Source organism: Macaca thibetana, chromosome X (genome assembly GCF_024542745.1).
Source record: "Macaca thibetana thibetana isolate TM-01 chromosome X, ASM2454274v1, whole genome shotgun sequence".
Classification (NCBI taxonomy): Eukaryota; Metazoa; Chordata; class Mammalia; order Primates; family Cercopithecidae; genus Macaca; species Macaca thibetana.
In genome coordinates, this window is record NC_065598.1 from 125,036,644 (window position 1) to 125,056,992 (window position 20,349).

The window sequence follows — 20,349 nt, forward strand, 5'->3', positions numbered from 1 at the left end:
AGGAGAGGGAGAAGGGAAAGGAGGGGGAGAGGGAGGAGAGAATGAATGGGAGACTGAGGGAAATGGGGAAGGTGAGATAAGCAAGAAAAAGAAAGGGAAGGAGAGAGGTGGGAACGGGGAGAAAGTTGGAGGAGAGGGGATTGTGTGTGTGTGAGAGAGAGAGAGGAGAAAGGCAAAAGGTGAACAGCTGGGAGAATAATAGGGAGAGAGAAAGGTGAGGAGGAGGAAGAGTAAAGAGAGAGAGCTGGGTAGGGGGATGAGGAGAAAGAGGGAAGGAGCCTTGAAAGATAGGAAGGGGAGGAAGTGGGAGAGGGTGGCAGAGGTGAAGAGAGACAGAGATCAAGGGAAAGGCCAGGCCCCAGTGAATGCCCAAGTCTTTGGGGTGGGCAGTGGAAGAGAAGGGCCCCGGAGAAGCCATCAGGCAGTGGATCAGGAAAGACAAGAGAAGGGAGAGAATAAAGAGAAGGGGCAAGGGCAACGGTATGCCGCTCTGCAGAGATGAGGAGGAGGATGAAGCCCAGGTAGGGTGGATGCCCCTCTCTCTTCTCCTACCACCTCCACACTGGCCTCCTGGCTCTCCCTTGATCTTTGTGGGCAACCTCCCGCCTTAGGACTTTCTTGTACACTCTTCCCTCAGCCTGGAATGCTTTTCTCCCAAATATCCGCGTGGCTACTCCTTCACTTCATTCCGATGGTTTAAATGTCTCCTTTACAGCAAGGCCTACCCTGCTCACCCTATTTCAGATAGTGGCCCTCCCCACCTTAGACTGTGTCCTTGCCCCTTAGTCTGTGTTGTACTATCTCCTCCTCCTCCTCCTTTTTTTTTTTTTTTTTTTTTTTTTTTTTTTTTTTTTGAGACAGTTTCACTCTTGTTGCTCAGGCTGGAGTGCAGTGGCGCAATATCGGCTCACCGCAGCCTCTGCCTCCTGGGTTCAAGCAATTCTCCTGCCTTAGCCTCCTGAGTATCTAGGATTATAGGCATGCACTACCACGCCTAGCTAATTTTGTATTTTTAGTAGAGACAGGGTTTCTCCATGTTGGTCAGGCTGATCTTGAACTCCAGACCTCAGGTGATCCACCTGCCTTGGCCTCCCAAAGTGCTGGGATTACGGGCATGAGCCACTGCACCTAACCTGTTGTACTATCTTCTAACATGCCGTGACATACAATTATTTAACATGCTGTGACATAGAAGTATTTAACATGTTTATTGTCCATGTCATCCCCCTGGGATGTAAGCTCCACATGGGCAGGGATTTTGTTCTGTTTTGTTAATCGTTGAATCCTCAGTACATAGGATGGTGCTGGCTCATAGTAGGAATGCAATAAATTGTGATACTGTGTTGAATGTAGACAATCTCTGAAAATTGAAAAACGGATACATGAAACAAATCCCTCATACAACTATATCTTACTGTGATTTACTTCTTTGGAAAGTGGAGAACAACATACAATTCTGATAACTGTAGGGTTCTGTTCAGTTGAACTTCAATGAATAAGGATTTTAGTTAATAAGCTAACTTGAGAGCTTAAGGGTCTCAAGACAAGCTCATTGGATAAAGCTTTTTCTTGGTGGCTCATTTTTTCTAGAAGGTAAATTGACTGTGCCCTGCTTGTGAAAGCGAGAGAGGGACATTGGCTGGTGAAGAGAGTGTTGGAGCATGGAGACAACAGACTGATAGGAAGGGACAAGGACAGAAACACGTGTTTTGTTTTGTTTTGTTTTGTTTTATTGAGATGAAGTCTTGCTCTGTGGCCCAGGCTGGAGTGTGCTGGCACGATCTCAGCTCACTGCAACCTCCGCGTCTTGGGTTCAAGCAATGCTTGTGCCTCAACCTTCCGAATAGCTGGGATTACAGGTGCGCACTGCCATGCCAGGCTAATTTTTTAAATTTTTACTAGAAACGGGATTTTACCATGTTGTCCAGGCTGGCCTCGAACTCCTGACCTCAGGTGATCCACCCGCCTTGGCCTCCCAAAATGTTGGGATTACGGGCGTGAGCCACCGCGCCCTGCCGAAACATGTGGTTCTTGATGGAACATTGTTTTCTGTTTGTTTGCTTGTTGGTGGTCAGTGTGCAAGGAATACCACACCTGATTTGGAGGGAGCTTGAAACCAGGTTAGATACATGTGTTATGTCCAAGTCAAAGTCAATGGAGTATTTTTGAAGGACTTATAAAAAACAGCATGTGCTTCCTCTGAAGAGTGTAAATTGGCTACGTCACTCAAATACTTCAGTACCTATGGATTAGAGAGTAGAAGAGAAAAAGGTCACCAGTAGTGTTTCAGTGCACCACTCATATATGGGTATGACTCTGTAATTGTAGTTGGTTAGGCTAAATGTGTGTAGAAAAATATACTGTCATCTCATTTGTCTGAAATAGATTGAATTTCCTTGAACACTCAAGCATATCTGTCTTTTAAGATAATTTAAAACTCACTCTAGGTGATTAACAATGTCCTCATCTCCATCCTGAAACCTATGGATTCCTAGAAAGCTAGTGCTCCCTCTTCCCGGTTTAGACCTTAATTTTCCATAGCAGGCTGGCTGCTTTAATATTTTGATGCTGTAATTACCTTTATTGAAACATTGCTGTGTAAAAGGTGATTGAAGCAGCTGTCCCTGTTACGAGTTTTGATTTTCTGGAATTCTTTTCCCCAGGGGGAGTGGCCACAGCAGGTCCTATCTGGTGGTGAGTGGCTGTCATGATCTCTACAGCACCGCTCTACAGCGGCGTGCACAACTGGACCAGTTCTGACCGGATTCGCATGTGTGGCATCAACGAGGAGAGGTGAGGAGGCGGAAGGTGGCCGCTGCTGGCCTCCAGTGAGTGGTACCTCATCACCAGAGGGATAGCTGCACACAATAGGGCCTGGGGAGGGACCGTGGGGAGGAGACTCTTAGTTGTTTCTAATTTTCCTGTGGCGGGATGGGGATGGGGCTGTGTGAGTGGCCTGATCTGCCATGCTATCTCTTTTCAGACGAAGGTGAGGAGGCCAAAAAAATGACCTTTTGCCAGCTAGCACTTGTCTACTCATTAACAACTGTCAGACTGGGGAGTAAGGGGAAGCTCAGGCAATGGCAATTTTTTTTTTTTTTTCTTTTGAGACAGGGCCTCACTCTGTCACACAGGCTGGAGGGCAGCAGCACAGTCTTGGCTCACTGCAACCTCTGCCTCCTGGGCTCAAGTGATTCTCCCACCTCAGCCCCACCAGTAGCTGGGACCACATGCGAGCAACACCACGCCCGGCTAATTTTTTTTTTTTTTTTTTGTAGTTTTTGTAGAGACGGAGGTTTCACCATGTGGCCTGGGCTGGTCTCAAACCCCTGAACTCAAGTGATCTGCCTGCCTCAGCCTCCCCAAATGCTGGGATTACAGGCATGAGCCACTGCCCATGCCCGGCCAGCGATTGCAGTTTTTATTTGCTGCCTCAAAGTTTGGTGCTCAAGGATATATATAAGGTATTTTCAGTCCTTGATCTAGGTCTGGAAGAAAGATGGTTTTATTGTTCAGATTTCTGCTGGGAACTGGCATTAGGCATTCTGGTGGTCAGCGCTTTCCCACCTCATGAGGCTAATTCCAATTTGAAGTGAGATCCTTACGAAGTATCAAAGGATGTTGAGACCGCCTAGCATAGTCTTGAGAGTTGGTGACACCTGCCTGACATGTGTGTGTTTTCAGTTATCTGTTCCCCAGAATATTTGGTTGACCAAGATGTGCTATTTCCTGATCATGCCCATACCCAAAGCACTCAAAATGGCCTTCAGAATTTACATTTGGCTTTCATAACCCTTGATCAAAGAGCTGTGTGTGATGGCTGCAGTGCCTCTCTCATTTTTTAAATTTTTTTGAGACAGAGTCTCGCTCTGTCACTCCCAGGCTGGAGTGCAGTGGTGTGATCTCAGGCTCACTGCAAGCTCCACCTCCTGGGTTCATGCCATTCTCCCGCCTCAGCCTTCCACATAGCTGGGACTACAGGCACCCGCCACCACGCCCAGTTAATTTTTTGTATTTTTAGTAGAGACAGGGTTTCACCATGTTAACCAGGATGGTCTCGATCTCCTGACCTCATGATCTACCCACCTCGGCCTCCCAAAGTGCTGAGATTACAGGCATGAGCCAGCGCGCCCGGCCTTTTTTTTTTTTTTTTTTTTTTTTTTTTTTTTTTTTGAGACAGAGTCTGGGGCTACAGGCACATGCCACCACACCTGGCCAATTTCTGTATTTTTAGTAGAGATGGAGTTTTACTATGTTGGCCAGGCTGGTCTCGAACTCCAGACCTCATGATCCACTCACCTCGGCCTCCTAAAGTGCTGGGATTACAGGCATGAGCCACTGCACTCGGCCGCCTCTCCCGTTTTTAGAGAAGGCACTGCTCTTTCATGTTTGCTGGTGTTTTTCTGTTGTTTCAACCCACTGACTGTTTAAATTCAAATATACATCAGATAAATCACCAAGACACAGAACAATATGGCTTTCCCTAGGATTCAAGATTTGACGTTTCTTGGGTAAACTTTAGAAATATGTGTGTGTGCATATGGGGGAGTATTGGTGATTTTGAGGGGAAAAGGAATGGAAGTCTTTGTGTTTATCTACTTTCTTCTTCTGTTCCTAACCGAAGAAGTATATACTTATCTGAGGTCAAGGTTAGCAGAATAGACCTTTCTATTTTCTTAAGCCATTAGTGCCTGATAGCTTAATGTTCTCTGTACTGAGAAACAAGTTAGAGATGGGCTTAAAAGAAATTTAATTTTAGGATACAAGAGTAAAGACCATGGAAAATGAGATGAAATTCTCAGGTGCTCAGGAAGAAAAGTGTTTTCCTTTACATATGAAGCATGTCCTCAGATGATCACTAGGAGATGATCTAGGGAAAGGCAGGATGATAATAATGATTTGCATAAGTATTCATTGGCAGGTCATGTTGACCTAGTTATAAGTAGTTGAGACTTTGATGCAGAAATCTGGACTAGAGCCTTCAAAAGACCAGCAGGACTGGGCGCTGTGGCTCATGCTTGTAATCTCAGCACTTTGGGAGGCCAAGGCGAGTGGATCACCTGAGGTCAGGAGTTCAAGACCAGCCTGGCCAACATGGCGAAGCCCCGTCTCTACTAAAAATACAAAAAAATTAGCCAGGCATGGTGGTGTATGCCTGTAATCCCAGCTACTGGGGAGACTGAGGCAAGAGAATCACTTGAACCCGGGAGGTGGAGGTTGCAGTGAGCCGAGATTGCACCACTGCACTCCAGCCAGGGTGACAGAGCAGGACTCTGTCTCAAAAACAATAAAATTAAATAGTAATAAAAAAAGACCAATAGACAAGTTACCTTAGTTCACCATCTACTGTAAATCCCTGCCAAGAAGGGAGCAGGAAGTAGACTCAAAATCTGATTTTCCCTCCATCTTGTTTTTTGTTTTTGATATGTAGTCTTGCTCGGTTGCTCAGTCTGGAGTGCAGTGGCACGATCTTGGCTCACTGCAACCTCCACCACCTGGGTTCAAGTGATTCTCGTGCATCAGCCTCCTGAGTAACTAGGATTACAGGTGTGCACCACCATGCCTGGCTAATTTTTGTATTTTTAGTAGAGACAGCGTTTCACCATGTCACCCAGGCTGGTCTCAGACTCCTTATCTCAATCTGTCCACCTTGGCCTCCCAAAATGCTGGAATTACAGATGTGAGCCACCATGCCTGGCCAGATTTTCCCTCCTTCTAAACCTGTGCCTGGTGCTTAAGATGACCCTTTTGGCTCACCACAACCTGTGCCTCCTGGGTTCAAACGATTCTCCTGCCTCAGCCTCCTGAGTAGCTGGGATTAGAGGCATGTGCCACCACACCCGGCTAATTTTGTATTTTTAGTAGAGACGGGTTTTCTCCATGTTGGTCCTGCTGGTCTCGAACTCCCGACCTCAGGTGATCCGCCCGCCTCGGCCTCCCAAAGTGTTGGGAGTACAGATGTGAGCCACCACGCCCGGCCTAAGATGACTTTTTAAGTGTTGTCACTTTTCATCTCATCCACCCTTTATTATCACCTTCTTGCTATACAGTCTAGGCCATGTTATCACTGGTTTCCAAAATGTAATCTCACCTTATTTAAAAATCCTTTTCCTTGGCCTTTTACAACTTGTAGAATTTAGGAATTTGGGGTACAAAGCTGTGCCTGGGGTTCAACTCTTAAAGTGATGTTTTAGAGGCCTGCCAGCTTTGGTAGCTGCGATTGAGGATTGCAGAACAGGAGGCATAGGCTGGCCCCAGGTGGCTGTCTCTAGGCAAACCTACAGCTAAATGTGTCTGCTTGCCTGCTTGCATCCCTTCTAGGATTAATTCATGCCTTCATTCAACAAACATTTATTCAACATAATGAGAGCAAACCAATAGTCCTAGTACATTGGTGGTGAGTGCCCTAGAGTAGCATGTCTGGGTCCGGTGGGAGTCCAGATGCAAGAATTGACAAACCTCCCGGTGGGAGAATAGGGGAAGGCTTCCCAGAGGCAGTGGCATTTGAGCCCGGGCTTGAGGAATGAGTAGGAGTTTGAGGTGAGAGCTGGTATTTCCCTGGGACAATAAGAGCACAGTGTGGCGGCGCACAGTGGCTCACGCCTGTAATCCCGGCACTTTGGGAGGCCGAGGCGGGTGGATCACCTGAGGTCGGGAGTTCAAGACCAGCCTGACCAACATGGAGAAACCCCGTCTCTACTAAAAATTCAAAAATCAACTTGGTGTGGTAGCACATGCCTGTAATCCCAGCTACTTGGGAGGCTCAGGCAGGAGAATCGCTTGAACCCAGGAGACGGAGGTTGCAGTGAGCTGAGATCACACATTGTGCTCCTCCAGCCTGGGCAACAAGACAGAAACTCTATCTCAAAAAAATAAATAAATAAAAATAAAAAAGCTCAGTGTGTTTGGGGAAGGTCCGAGTCAGAATGAGGGCAGTCTTGGGGTACTGTGGGACTCGAACCAGGGAAAATCTCCCAGGACTGGAAGGTAAGGAGCCTGGTGTGTGCTGGGTGGTATATTTCTCTTATGGGTAGTCTGGGCCCAGCAGGAACTGAAGAGGGTCTGGTTTGACAGTGGTGCTAGCCCTTAATAATTAGGGAAACAGCCCTGAGGGGTCATGGCCGTTTCTGGTTTAAGTTCCACAAAACCTTGAACATAACAGCTCTGCCTCCTCTGTGGTGGGAAGAAACAGCAGGATTGATTTTCAGTCCTGACTGAAGCCTGCTATGATCTCTGTACCCTCCTGCCGCCCCTGCCCCCGCCAGCTGCATGTCATAACCTTGCCTGGTTGACCCAGCTCTTCCCGGGCCCCCTCCACTGCAAGTTACTCCTGTCCCAGGCTCTTCTCTCAATGGAGCAAGTTAATGTTTGCTTAGCTCTGCCCACCCCTCTTCTCAGAGGATTTGAAACACGGCTGCATGACATTTTGCAGCGCCTTTGGGGCTGGCACTCAGGCGTGGGTATGGCTGGAGTAGCCAGGACTGCTGTTGCTTGGCCTGGTTCTGTGGTTCTCTGGCAGCTGCCTTCGAGAGCAGGGATTCTGCTTTCAAGGTGTGATTTCAGGCAGCGTGGGAGCTTGCAAGGGGGGAGTGAGGATGCAGCCCACTGCCTTTTGTATGACCAGGAGGGGAAAGAATATAAATAAATAGCACCTTCCCATGTGGGGTTGCTTGGGGAAGGTGCTGCTTGTTTTCCCTGGAGTATTCCCCCCAAAATCATCCCTGGCAATTCTAGTGGGAACACGCTTCCCACTGGCCCAAGGCTGGGCATAGGTCTCACTTTTGTGGTCTCTTAGGAGTTGATGTGAAAGTATGTTTTCCCTTTCCCTCAGGCCCTACCTCCCTCCCCTTCCCGAGACCACCCTGACTGCATCTAAAGCCCTTGCCTCTCCTTACGGTCATTTCTGTTTGTCACCAACAGTCACTTCCAGCAGTGGAGCCCTCCCACTTCTGCCAGCCTAACTGCCTTTTAAAGGGAACAAGCCTTTCCCCCTCGGTTAGCCCCTTCTGGATCCCTGAAAAGATGGGGAGAGGCCCGTGGTGATCCCCCTTGCCTTTTTTGCTTCTCTTGCCCCAGGTACAATTTTGGAGTCCCTGTTTCAGTGGGAGGGAGGGAGTTAGCAGCGCCCTCCCCCTTCTTGTTGGGGTTGGCTTCAGCACCCTGACTGCCCTTTGGCTAGGGTGACTGGGGAGGCGGGAGCTGGCTTCTTCAGGGCTGTCTTCAGGAGCTTGGGGTGAGGCTCTAAAGAAGGGAGGCAAAAATTAGCCAGGCGGGGTGGCGCATGCCTATAATTCTGGCTACGCAGGAGGCTGAGGCAGGAGAATTGCCTGATCCCAGGAGGCGGAGGTTGCAGTGAGCCGAGATCGAGATTGCACCACTGCACTCCAGCCTGGGTGACAGAGCGAGATTCAATCTCAAAAAAAAAAAAAAAACAAAAAACAAAAAACAAACCAAAACAGGGAAAAAAAGGAGAGAAAGAAGGGAGGTGATTTCAGGCACAGTGTATTTCCCCAGGGGCACACAGAGCAGTCCTGTGCCTTGCCCACCCGGGAAACGCACTGCAGCATCTATGTTGGGGTTTTATTCTTTAACCTCAACCTCCTCCTTGGCCACTCCCACCCACAGCTCCCAAGGGCAGGGGGCAATAGTTTTCTTCTGTTGTTGTTGTTTTGAGACAGGGTCTCACTCTGTCGCCCAGGCTGAAGTGCAGTGGTGGGATCTCGGCTCACTGCAACCTCTGCCTCCCAGACTCAAGCGATTCTCCTGCCTCAGCCTCCCAAGTAGCTGGGATTACAGGTGCCTGCCACCACACCCAGCTAATTTTTGTATTTTTTAGTAGAGTTGAGGTTTTACCATGTTGGCCAGGCTGATATGGAACTCCTGACCTCAGGTGATGTACCCACCTTGGTTGGCCTCCCAAAGTGCTGGGATTACAGGTGTGAGCCACCGTGCCTGGCCTAATAGTTCTTGCTGTACTTAAAATACCAGACTTTCAGTGGGTAACTTCACCCTTCCAGTCTAATACCACCCCCTCCTTTTTTTTTTTGGTTAGGATGTACCATTTTCTATGATGCTTACCTGAAATTTGGAGAAGACTTTTTGAGCAGGGGGAGATGCAGTTGAGTTTTCCTCCTTTGGGACCCAACTGTCTGGCCTTGAGTCTTTTTCTCTGGGGCATATGAACCTGAATTTGGGGTCTGAGGCCTTTCGGACGGGAGAGAACAAAGTGGTGCTGGGAGACTGATGGGGGGGTGGGGGGGCACTGGCCGGAGATAGGATGTAGGCAAGGATAGAAGGAGGGTAGAAGGGAGGGCGTTGCCTAGAACTCTAGAAAAGGGGGCAGTGTCTCCTGGAGGGAAAAAAGTAGTATTCTTAAAATAATGCCTCTCAGCACCCAGTGACCTGGTGGCCTCCAAGTGGTATCATTAGCAGTGCTAATAAACGTGTCTCTGCTCTAGGCAAGCCAGGAGGTGAATAGGTGATGATTCAGATGTAGACCTGAAAACACAACAGGGGTTTATTTGTTTTAGAAGAAGATTACCCATATGACACTTTTAGCCAGCTGCCCTTAGATACTTAAAATAAGATTGTATTTAAAAGAAAAATGGGTTTTGCATACCTTTTGAGGCATTCAGTGGTTCTCATGTCTCTCCCCTTTGAGCAATGCCCTGTACATCCTGGGTGGCCATTTTGGCAGGTAAGCTCCAGGGAAAAGGTAAAAGTGCTAGGGTGTCCACACTCCTGGCAAGAGCCCTAGAAAACAGGGTAAACAGTCCAAAGAAGGGAGTCTAGTCAGACTGGGCTCTGGCAGGGACTTCCAATGCTAGGTGTGGAGCCTCCACTTTGTAACCAAGAACCCCCAGTTCCTTGTAATCCTCCTCACAATCTCACCTCACAGGAAGTGAGACAGGAAGGTTTTATGGGGACCCAGGAAGGCAAGAGGCATTCTGGGGAAGGTGGTGGTGGCTCTAATCCTGGGCCTCATGTCCCTTCTCTGGTTGTATCTTCCATGCTAGAAGAGCACCTCTTTCTGATGAGGAGTCAACGACAGGCGACTGCCAGCACTTTGGATCTCAGGATTTTTGTGTCAGCAGCAGTTTTTCCAAGGTAAGAGGCTTTATGGAGCCACGTGCTGTCCACCAAAGGATGGAGTTGAGCTGCCCAGAAGGTGTGCCCAGCCTGCCATCCCAAGAAGTGGGCAGAAAGGGACAGGGTCTCTCCCAGGAGTTGGTGTTGGTGGGACACAAATTGGCTGGCTGCCCTCTGCGTCTTCCGAGACCTGGTTGGTCGAGTTGCAGAGAAGACCAGCAGTTGCCTCTCAGGGCTCTCAGAACACTTGCATCATCTTCAGCGAGCTGGCTGAAATGTGCATGCTATCCTGTCGTTGCAGGTGGAGCTCACGGCAGTTGGAAGTGGCAGCAATGCCCGGGGGGCAGACCCAGATGGCAGTGCTACAGAAAAACTTGGGCACAAGTCAGAAGACAAGCCTGACGATCCCCAGCCAAAAATGGACTATGCTGGGAACGTGGCAGAGGCCGAGGGCCTCTTGGTGCCCCTGAGCAGCCCGGGAGACGGGCTCAAGCTTCCCTCATCTGACAGCACCGAGGCCAGCAGCAGCAGGGCCGACTGCTCCTGGACTCCACTCAACACCCAAATGAGCAAACAGGTTGACTGCTCGCCTGCTGGAGTAAAGGCTTTGGACTCTCGGCAAGGTGTTGGAGAGAAGAATACTTTCATTTTGGCAACTCTGGGAACCGGAGTCCCTGTGGAGGGGACCCTGCCTCTGGTTACCACTAACTTTAGTCCTCTGCCAGCCCCTATCTGTCCCCCTGCTCCCGGTTCAGCCTCTGTCCCCCCCTCTGTTCCAGATGCATTCCAGGTTCCCCTCTCCGTCCCTGCCCCAGTCCCCCATTCAGGGCTTGTTCCAGTCCAAGTTGCCACTTCAGTTCCAGCTCCTTCCCCTCCCTTAGCACCTGTCCCGGCTCTGGCTCCGGCGCCACCGTCGGTGCCCACACTCATCTCTGACTCGAACCCCCTTTCCGTTTCAGCCTCGGTCTTGGTGCCTGTGCCAGCTTCTGCTCCCCCTTCGGGCCCGGTCCCCCTGTCGGCTTCAGCTCCTGCCCCGCTTTCAGTCCCAGTTTCAGCTCCTCCCTTGGCTCTCATCCAGGCTCCTGTGCCCCCTTCAGCTCCAACCTTGGTTCTCGCTCCCGTCCCCACTCCGGTTCTGGCTCCCATGCCGGCATCCACACCTCCAGCGGCCCCTGCCCCTCCGTCTGTGCCCATGCCCACTCCAACCCCGTCTTCCGGCCCACCTTCTACCCCCACCCTCATCCCCGCCTTTGCTCCCACGCCGGTGCCTGCACCCACCCCAGCCCCCATCTTTACTCCAGCCCCCACACCCATGCCTGCTGCCACGCCAGCTGCCATTCCCACTTCTGCACCCATCCCGGCCTCCTTCAGTTTGAGTCGAGTGTGCTTTCCTGCAGCTCAGGCACCAGCTATGCAAAAAGTACCCCTGTCCTTTCAGCCAGGGACAGTGCTGACCCCGAGCCAGCCGCTGGTATATATCCCACCTCCAAGCTGTGGGCAGCCGCTCAGTGTGGCCACACTGCCAACCACTCTAGGGGTCTCCTCCACTCTTACGCTCCCTGTCCTGCCGTCCTACCTGCAGGACAGGTGTCTCCCAGGCGTGCTAGCCTCCCCAGAGCTCCGTTCTTACCCGTACGCATTTTCTGTGGCCCGGCCTCTGACTTCGGATTCCAAGCTGGTGTCTCTGGAGGTGAACAGGCTCCCTTGCACTTCCCCATCCGGTAGCACCACCACCCAGCCTGCACCCGACGGAGTCCCTGGGCCTTTGGCAGATACGTCCCTCGTCACTGCTTCTGCCAAGGTGCTTCCAACTCCACAGCCTCTGCTGCCAGCCCCCAGTGGGAGCTCAGCCCCACCACACCCCTCCAAGATGCCCACTGGCACCGAGCAGCAAACAGAAGGGACTTCCGTTACCTTCTCTCCTCTTAAGTCACCGCCACAGCTGGAACGAGAGATGGCCTCTCCACCTGAGTGCAGCGAGATGCCCCTTGATCTGTCCTCCAAGTCCAACCGCCAGAAGCTTCCATTGCCGAACCAGCGCAAGACACCCCCCATGCCTGTGTTGACCCCCGTGCACACCAGCAGCAAGGCCCTCCTCTCCACAGTCCTGTCTAGGTCTCAGCGCACGACCCAGGCTGCCGGCAGCAACGTCACCTCCTGCCTGGGCTCCACTTCCTCACCCTTTGTCATATTTCCTGAGATCGTGAGGAATGGGGACCCGAGCACCTGGGTGAAGAACTCAACTGCGCTGATTAGCACCATTCCTGGCACCTACGTGGGAGTGGCCAACCCAGTGCCTGCATCCCTGCTGCTGAACAAAGACCCCAACCTGGGCCTCAACCGTGACCCCCGCCATCTCCCCAAGCAGGAGCCCATCTCCATCATTGATCAAGGAGAGCCGAAGGGCGCTGGTGCCACATGTGGCAAAAAGGGCAGCCAGGCTGGTGCTGAGGGACAGCCAAGCACAGTGAAACGATACACCCCAGCCCGCATTGCCCCTGGGCTGCCAGGGTGCCAAACCAAGGAACTCTCTTTGTGGAAACCCACGGGGCCGGCAAATATTTATCCCCGGTGTTCAGTCAATGGGAAACCTACCAGCACCCAGGTCCTGCCTGTTGGCTGGTCCCCATACCACCAGGCGTCTCTGCTTTCCATTGGCATTTCCAGTGCTGGGCAGCTGACCCCCAGTCAGGGGGCGCCCATCAGGCCCACCAGCGTTGTTTCGGAGTTTTCTGGTGTACCATCTCTCAGCTCCAGCGAAGCCGTGCACGGACTTCCCGAGGGGCAGCCACGGCCTGGGGGCTCCTTTGTTCCAGAGCAGGACACTGTTACAAAGAACAAAACTTGCCGGATTGCTGCCAAGCCTTACGAAGAACAAGTCAATCCTGTCCTCTTGACCCTCAGCCCTCAGACTGGGACCCTGGCACTGTCTGTTCAGCCTAGCAGTGGGGACATTCGAATGAATCAGGGGCCTGAGGAATCAGAGAGCCACCTCTGCTCTGACAGCACTCCTAAGATGGAAGGCCCCCAGGGGGCTTGTGGCCTGAAGCTGGCAGGAGACACGAAGCCTAAGAACCAAGTGCTGGCCACCTACATGTCCCATGAGCTGGTCCTGGCCACCCCCCAGAACCTGCCTAAGATGCCTGAGCTGCCTTTGCTACCTCACGACAGCCACCCCAAGGAACTTACCTTGGACGTGGTTCCGAGCAGCAGGAGGGGCTCCAGCACCGAGCGCCCACAGCTTGGAAGCCAGGTGGATCTGGGGCGAGTGAAAATGGAGAAGGTGGATGGTGATGTGGTCTTCAATTTAGCCACCTGCTTCCGGGCTGATGGCCTCCCAGCGGCTCCCCAAAGGGGCCAAGCTGAAGTTCGGGGTAAGACCGGGCAGGCGCGAGTGAAACAGGAAAGTGTAGGGGTCTTTGCTTGCAAGAACAAGTGGCAGCCAGATGATGTGACGGAATCTCTGCCGCCCAAGAAGATGAAGTGCGGCAAAGAGAAGGACGGCGAAGAGCAGCAGCTGCAGCCCCAAGCCAAGGCCATGGTCCGGAGTTCCCACAGACCCAAGGTAAGTGCCGAGCTACGGTCCAGGGTGGGGCCGAGACACTGCTGGTCTACTTCGTGCTGTGGATGGCAACCTCCTGCGACCCCTACCCTGTGACACAGTGCTGCTGGGCAGCTGTGTGAACTGAACGGATTGGAAGGCTTTTGTAAAAGGAATAATAACCTGCTGTCCCCTCCCTAGGTCACATTTTCCATATACGGTGTCTCAGCCTGGGGAGAGGCTGGCTTGTAGTTTGTAGGATGTGGGAAATGATTCCGTCCCTGGGGTAGGGAAACCATTGTCCCAGATGAGGTCGGAAAGCGGAAGAAGGTATTGGTGAGGGAAATCAATGAATAACAGGCTCTTCCTTGAATAACCATTCTTCCTTTTCCTATACTGAGAGAACACTGGCCTTGAGAACTTAGGGATGGGGAGAGCAGGGGCCTCTGACGGGGTTGTTCCTTGCACCGCTGGTGGGGGGCCTGCTTGGGATTTGCTGGGAGCCTTGTGGGGTCAGAGCCAATTTGGCTTCTGTGCTAATCCATCAGTTTCCTACCCGCTCAAATGCTCAAAGCAGCAGATTTGGGTTTTGGCCCATTGGGGATTGGATGGGCAAGGCAGGTTGGGTGTCTGGGTGTTGGTCTTAACAGGCTGTGGATGGTGGCAGAGTTCTAGGCAAAAAGGTGGGCCAGGAACACTTGATGAGAATCCCCTGGTCCCCTAGAAGGGACCAGAGGCCACTGGTGATCCAAGGAGAATCTTGAAACATTTGAGGATAGGGTTTATTGAAAATCTAGAACAGCTTGAAGTTCTGTTAGCAAGCTTTCAAGTTGGATGTTGACGTACACTAAGGGACAAATTTCTGGCTAGAGCACTGTGAATTTGTCTGTGGCAAAAGTTTATGGTCTTTTCTGGACCATAGACCATTTCGAAAAGCTAATGAGAGCTATGGAACTTGTCCCCAGAAACGTGACCTCAAAATTTTGCCAGTAATTTCAGGGGGTTCATGGACCTGACCTCTGCCCCATCGCCCAAAGCCCACCCAGGGACTCCAGGTTAAGAACCCCTGAGATAGGTGTTTGGGTGGCTTTTAACTCACAAACCTCACAACCACCCTGGTATGTCAGAGACACATGAAGTAGGAACGTGGGTCATGACGCAGTAGAGCATATAACATTTGGCAGGTAACTGCCATCTGCACTCGGTGGTAATAAGAATAATAATTCATGTCGTTAGAGTTGTGTTTCTACATATGTTATCTAATCCTTACAGTAACCCTATGAGGTGAATGCTACACCAATCTACAGGTGAGAAAATAAATGAAACAGAGGCTCAGAGAGGATACACTACCCAGTTACACAGCTACTAAATGGCAGAAGTAGAACTCAGACTCTGGTCTCTGGTTCCAAAGTCCATGTTCTTCTTCAGCCAGCTATACCACCATATTATCTTCTACTCTCTTTCTTTTCTTTTTTTTTTTTTTTTTTTTGAGACAGAGTCTCGCTCTGTGGCCCAGGCTGGAGTGCAGTGGCCAGATCTCAGCTCACTGCAAGCTCCGCCTCCCGGGTTCACGCCATTCTCCTGCCTCAGCCTCCCGAGTAGCTGGGACTACAGGTGCCTGCCACCTCGCCCAGCTAGTTTTTTGTATTTTTTAGTAGAGACGGGGTTTCACCGTGTCAGCCAGGATGGTCTCGATCTCCTGACCTCGTGATCCGCCTGTCTCGGCCTCCCAAAGTGCTGGGATTACAGGCTTGAGCCACCGCGCCCAGCCATTTTTTTTTTTTTTTTTTTTTTTTTTGAGTCAGGGTCTTGCTCTGTCACCCAGGCTGGAGTGCAGTGGCTCGATGACAGCTCATCGCAGCCTTCACCTTCTGGGCTTAAGCAGTCTCCCACTTCAGCCTCCCAAGTAGCTGGGACCACAGGTGTGTACCACTATACCTGGCTAATTATTTTTTGTAGAGACAAGGTCTCACTATGTTAGCCAAGCTAGTCTCGAACTCCTGGGCTGAAGTGATCCTCCTGCTTCAGCCTCCCAAAGTGCTGGGATTACAGGTGTGAGCCACTGCACCTGACTGTCTTCTACTCTCCGCCCATGGAACTGTTTCACTGAATGTTTTGCAAGTTTTTGTTGCATGGCTACTGTATGCCAGTCCTTCCCAGGCAATGGGAATACATCTTCAGGAGGGTGGTATCGTAGATTGATGAGGAGTATGCTCCCTGGAGCCAGACACAGAGCCTGGGTTTGAATTTTGGCCCCACCTCTTCCTAGCTATGTGCTATTAGTCAAGCTACTTAATCTCTATGGCCTTCAGTGTCTTAATCTATACACAAGACAATAATAGTACCTACTCATAGAGTTGTTGTGAAGATTAAATGAGATGATGATATAAAATGTCCATAATAGGCAAATCCATGGAGACAGAAAGTAGACTAGTGGTTGCCTAGGGCTGGGGAGGATGGAAGATTTGGGAAGTGACTGTTTAATGGGTACTGGGTTTCCATTCAGGGTGATGAAAAAGTTCTGGAGCTAGATAAGTAGGGATGGTTACATAGCTCTATGACTATACTAAAAACAACTGAATTTTACACTTAAGTGAATTGCATGGTATGTCTCAATAAATTATATCTCAGTAAAGCTGTCATTTTAAAAACGATTAAAGAATGCGATATACATAAGTGTGTAGAGTAGTACCTGGTACATAGTAGGTGTTCAGTTAGCGTTAGTGGTTGCTGTTATTGTTAGCATTACAAACAAAATACATGTGGTCCCGCCTCTCATGAAGCTTATGTCTTACAGATGACTCAGTGACAGGTGGGCACTGCTCCATCCTATATTAGATGAACAGTTCAGTGGGCCCACTGTCAAATGCAGAGGGCAGAGAATAAAATTACAAGATCAGGGGCCTAGAAGCAGCTCTTCACAACTGCCTGTAAGGATTTAGTAAATGTCTATTTTTTGGAAGTGCAAATCACTTCATTCTTTTTTACATGCCACCTTCCTGAGAAGGAAACTGTTGATCAGCAAACTAAGATCAGGGGTTTGTTTGAAACAGCCCCTTTCAGGGCTTGGCCAAGAATGAAAATAGTCTCCTGTTGCCAATACCACCTGCCCAAGTCCTCTCGGGATCCTAAAGGGCCTTCTGCATCACCAGCAGAGAGAAAGTTCTGCTTCATTTGGTGTTGGATGTATTTTATTGTCTTCTCATTCCTTGGAAAATTCTTTGGAAAATATTTCAAAACTCTGTTAACCAGAACATTCGTCTCACACAGTCTCCCCATCCTCCCAACTTCATGCATAAGTTGGAGTGTGCGAAATATTTTTATTCCTGACCTCAGGTGATCTGCTCGCCTCAGCTTCCCGAGGTGCTGGGATTACAGGCTTGAGCCACCGCACCCTGCTAGATGTTCTGTTTTACTTGTTTTTGTCTTAGGAAGTAAAAGTTAATGACCTGTATTTGAAAGAGCCAGCTAAGAATGATATTCAGAAATAAACAGGACATGTTCAAATGTATGTGCATTTGACTTTATTCCCCCTGACTTAAAATAGTTTTTCTCCAGCCATACTTGAAGGTCAGTTTTTAAGCAGCAGTTCCCCATCTTCCTCTTTGCAACCAATGCTTTCCTCCTCCTAACACTTTGGTTTGTAGGAACTGGCAGCGAGCCAAGGGGGAAACTGAACTTGAATTTTTAGTTCAGGCCTCTGCTGAAAATAAGAAGCAGGAGGAGTTCATGGGATAGGAGGAGTCCTGGAATTTGATGGGTAGCAGTGATTCCCTGTCCCTAGAGAATTAGGAGGCCCCAGCCCCCAAAGATGTTCCATCAGTAAGGTATGTGCCATCCCCTTAGCTGGAGGTACACCACGATAACCTTCTAGCAGGCGAGGCATGGGTCAGCTTAGGGAAAAAACAACTCAAGCAAGTTTAACCCTTCCTTTCCTCCTCGGACCTGCTTTTATTGTTCCAACGTTTTGCTTATTATGCACTCCCTGCATACTAGAATACTGGAAATCCCTACATTGCCCTATTTCTTGTTTAGTGGCACAGAGAGACCTCAAAGCTCATGAGAATACGTGACTGTTAGGCTGAGAGTGTCCTTGCAGTGTATGAGCACAGCCATTGTGCCTCTTAGATGTGCCAGGCAGTGGGCGTGGGAGAAGCTGAGCTGAAGCAGCCAAGGAAGTGATTCGGGGAAGATAGGTAGTGAGAGCTGATGCCCAGAGGCCTGGGCTGGGGGCCAGGAGCCCCAGGTCCCAGTCCCAGTCCTGGGTCTTTCTCACTGCAAGCACAAATGTGCTAACTTGCAGGTTGGCCTGGTAAGTGGCAGTCCCTGAGCCAGTGGACACATGGGGTTGTGTGTTACCCTGGACAAGTCATTCAACCCTTTGTCGTAGAGCCTCCGTTTTCTTATCTGTTCAGTGGGGATAATATTAGCTTCTCCTCCCAGGGTTGTGGGGAGGATAAAATCCAATAATAGAGATGAGAGCATTTGGACAAGCTGAAAGTGCTGCAGAGTATAAAGTGGCATTATGAATAATGCCTGGGCCTTTTCACTGGGTTTTATAAATATGAGGATATTTGAATTGCTCCGGTGTCATGTTTTTCTTCTTGCCTTAGTTGAATCTATTTTCTGGTATTAATTTACACGTGAAAAGAGACAATTTTTCTTGAGTTGGCCTGTACTGAGAATTATTTTCAGTTGTTGGTGCAATACCATTCATAGTGAAGTTATTTGAACAATGTAGTCTCCCAACTTGCAGAAGAGGCATTTTGTTTAATGCCGGTCTCTCCATTGGTGTTTGGGTACAGAGAGTATGGGGCCTGACTTTGCACCTTTTAAAATGACTTTGGGTGTTTATTCACTGGCTTGTGAACGCAGACTCTAGACCTCTTTAAAGTGATGGGGTGTGGACGCCTACGGGGATTAGCTGGGGCCCTGGACTCAGTCCAAAAGAACCCCTGTCGTCCACTGTGGAAGGCAGCGCACGGCCCCTTGCCCCTGGTCCCCCACTCTGGGCAGCTCATGCCTCCAGGTCAGAAACAGGACACCCAGCTCAACCCTGGGAGAGCTTTCTTAAGAAGCGAAACTGATCTCAGACCTGACCCTCTACCTCTCCACAGTGCCGAAAGCTGCCCAGTGACCCCCAGGAATCCACCAAGAAAAGCCCCAGGGGGGCTTCAGATTCAGGAAAAGAGCACAATGGAGTCAGGGGAAAGCACAAGCACCGGAAGCCGACAAAGCCGGAGTCCCAGTCTCCAGGAAAACGAGCCGTCGGCCACGAGGAAGGTAGGCCCCGAGGCCCTGGCCCTCTGGGCTGGCCTGCAGAGGGATCCCCGGGGCACGGTGGTGAGGGCAGAGGGGCTCAGGCGCTGACTCCTTCACTCTGGAAAAGTGAGACTTCTTCAGTGTGGAAAGAAGATATGATTGACCCCTCTGAAGTCTAAGGTGAGCGAGCAAGGATCAGGGGCCCCTTCTGCTCCCCCTGGGCGCTAGAATAAGGCTGAAGGAAGTGGTTTTCAGACACAAACACCAGGCCCACAACACAGTAGCCGACCCATTTCCCCGTGATGGGTCTAGGCTCAAAGAAACAAGTTTAAGGAGAATTTAGACAAAAACCACAGAATGGGGGTTCATTATGCTGTCTTTGGGTATACTGGAAAACTGCCATTCTGAAAAGATAAAAATCAATAGTTAGCTAGTTAGCTAGGAGAGTTTAGAGAAATCTTAAATGTTTATTGTCACTTAGGGACACACAGAATGTTTGGGAGGAAGGGGCTGGTATGTGTCCCTAACCTGTCCGTTTTGCCACTAATAGTTTCTGGGCACCCTTATCAGGGAGAGAATCCCCAGCATTCCGGAGCATAGGAGTCCAGGTGCATGGTCTTGCCCATCTGACATGACTATGACCTGCCTCTTCTGGTCTATTTTTTTGGTTTTGTTTTGATTTTTTGTTTTGAGACAGAGTCTCGCTTTGTTTCCCAGGCTAGAGGGAGTTCAGTGGCACAATCTCGGCTCACTGCAGCCTCAACCTCCTGAGCTCAAGTGATCCTCCGACCTCAGCCTCCTGAGTAGCTGGGACCACAGGCATGTACTAGCTACTCACAAACATCTGGCTGATGTTTGTAGTTTTTGAAGAGATGGGGTTTCACCATGTTTCCCAGGCTGGTCTTGAACTCCTGGGCTCAAGCTATTTCCCTGCCTCAGCCTCCCAAAGTGTTGGGATTACAGGCGTCAGCAACCGCGTCCGGCCTGATCTGTTCTTAGCCGTTTTTCTCTGTTCACTGGCTCCTTGTTCCCATCTTCCCGCCTCACTCAATCCTCCAAGATTCACTGAGGTTGCCCTCCTCTGTGACCTGCTCCAGCTCAGGTAGAACTTTTTTTTGTTTTGTTTTGTTTTGTTTTGTTTTGTTTTGTTTTGTTTGAGATGGAGTCTCACTCTGTCACCCAGGCTGGAGTGCAGTGTCGAAATCTCAGCTCACTGCAAACTCTGCATCCCGGGTTCAAGGGATTCTCCTTCCTCAGCCTCCCGAGTATCTGGGACTACATGTAGGTGAGCACCACCATGCCCGGCGAATTTTTGTATTTTTAGTAGAGGCAGGGTTTCACCATGTTGGTCATGCTGGTCTCAATCTCCTGACCTCAGGTGATCCACCCATCTCGGCCTCCCAAAGTGCTGGGATTACAGGCATGAGCCACCATGCCCAGCAGAACTTTGTTGAGGT

At 50.2% G+C, this 20,349-nt stretch overlaps 2 protein-coding genes across 9 annotated transcripts in view; both read left to right on the forward strand.

Moving 5' to 3' along the window:
- The window catches only part of RAB33A (RAB33A, member RAS oncogene family), a 227,423-nt gene that overhangs the window by 43,371 nt on the left and 163,703 nt on the right, over window positions 1–20,349 (forward strand). The gene's annotated exons all lie outside the window — the stretch shown is intronic.
- The window catches only part of BCORL1 (BCL6 corepressor like 1), a 76,735-nt gene that overhangs the window by 21,023 nt on the left and 35,363 nt on the right, over window positions 1–20,349 (forward strand). For 6 of the 8 annotated variants that reach the window (XM_050777440.1, XM_050777436.1, XM_050777439.1 and 3 more), the window contains 4 exons: window positions 2,664–2,793; window positions 10,017–10,107; window positions 10,391–13,654; window positions 18,748–18,913. In XM_050777440.1, coding sequence (XP_050633397.1) covers window positions 2,708–2,793; window positions 10,017–10,107; window positions 10,391–13,654; window positions 18,748–18,913 — 3,607 coding nt within the window. In that variant the 5' untranslated portion in view covers window positions 2,664–2,707. Of the gene's footprint in view, window positions 1–2,663; window positions 2,794–7,518; window positions 8,077–10,016; window positions 10,108–10,390; window positions 13,655–18,747; window positions 18,914–20,349 lie in introns of those variants that run through there. The other 2 variants (XM_050777438.1, XM_050777437.1) reach the window with 2 other exon arrangements.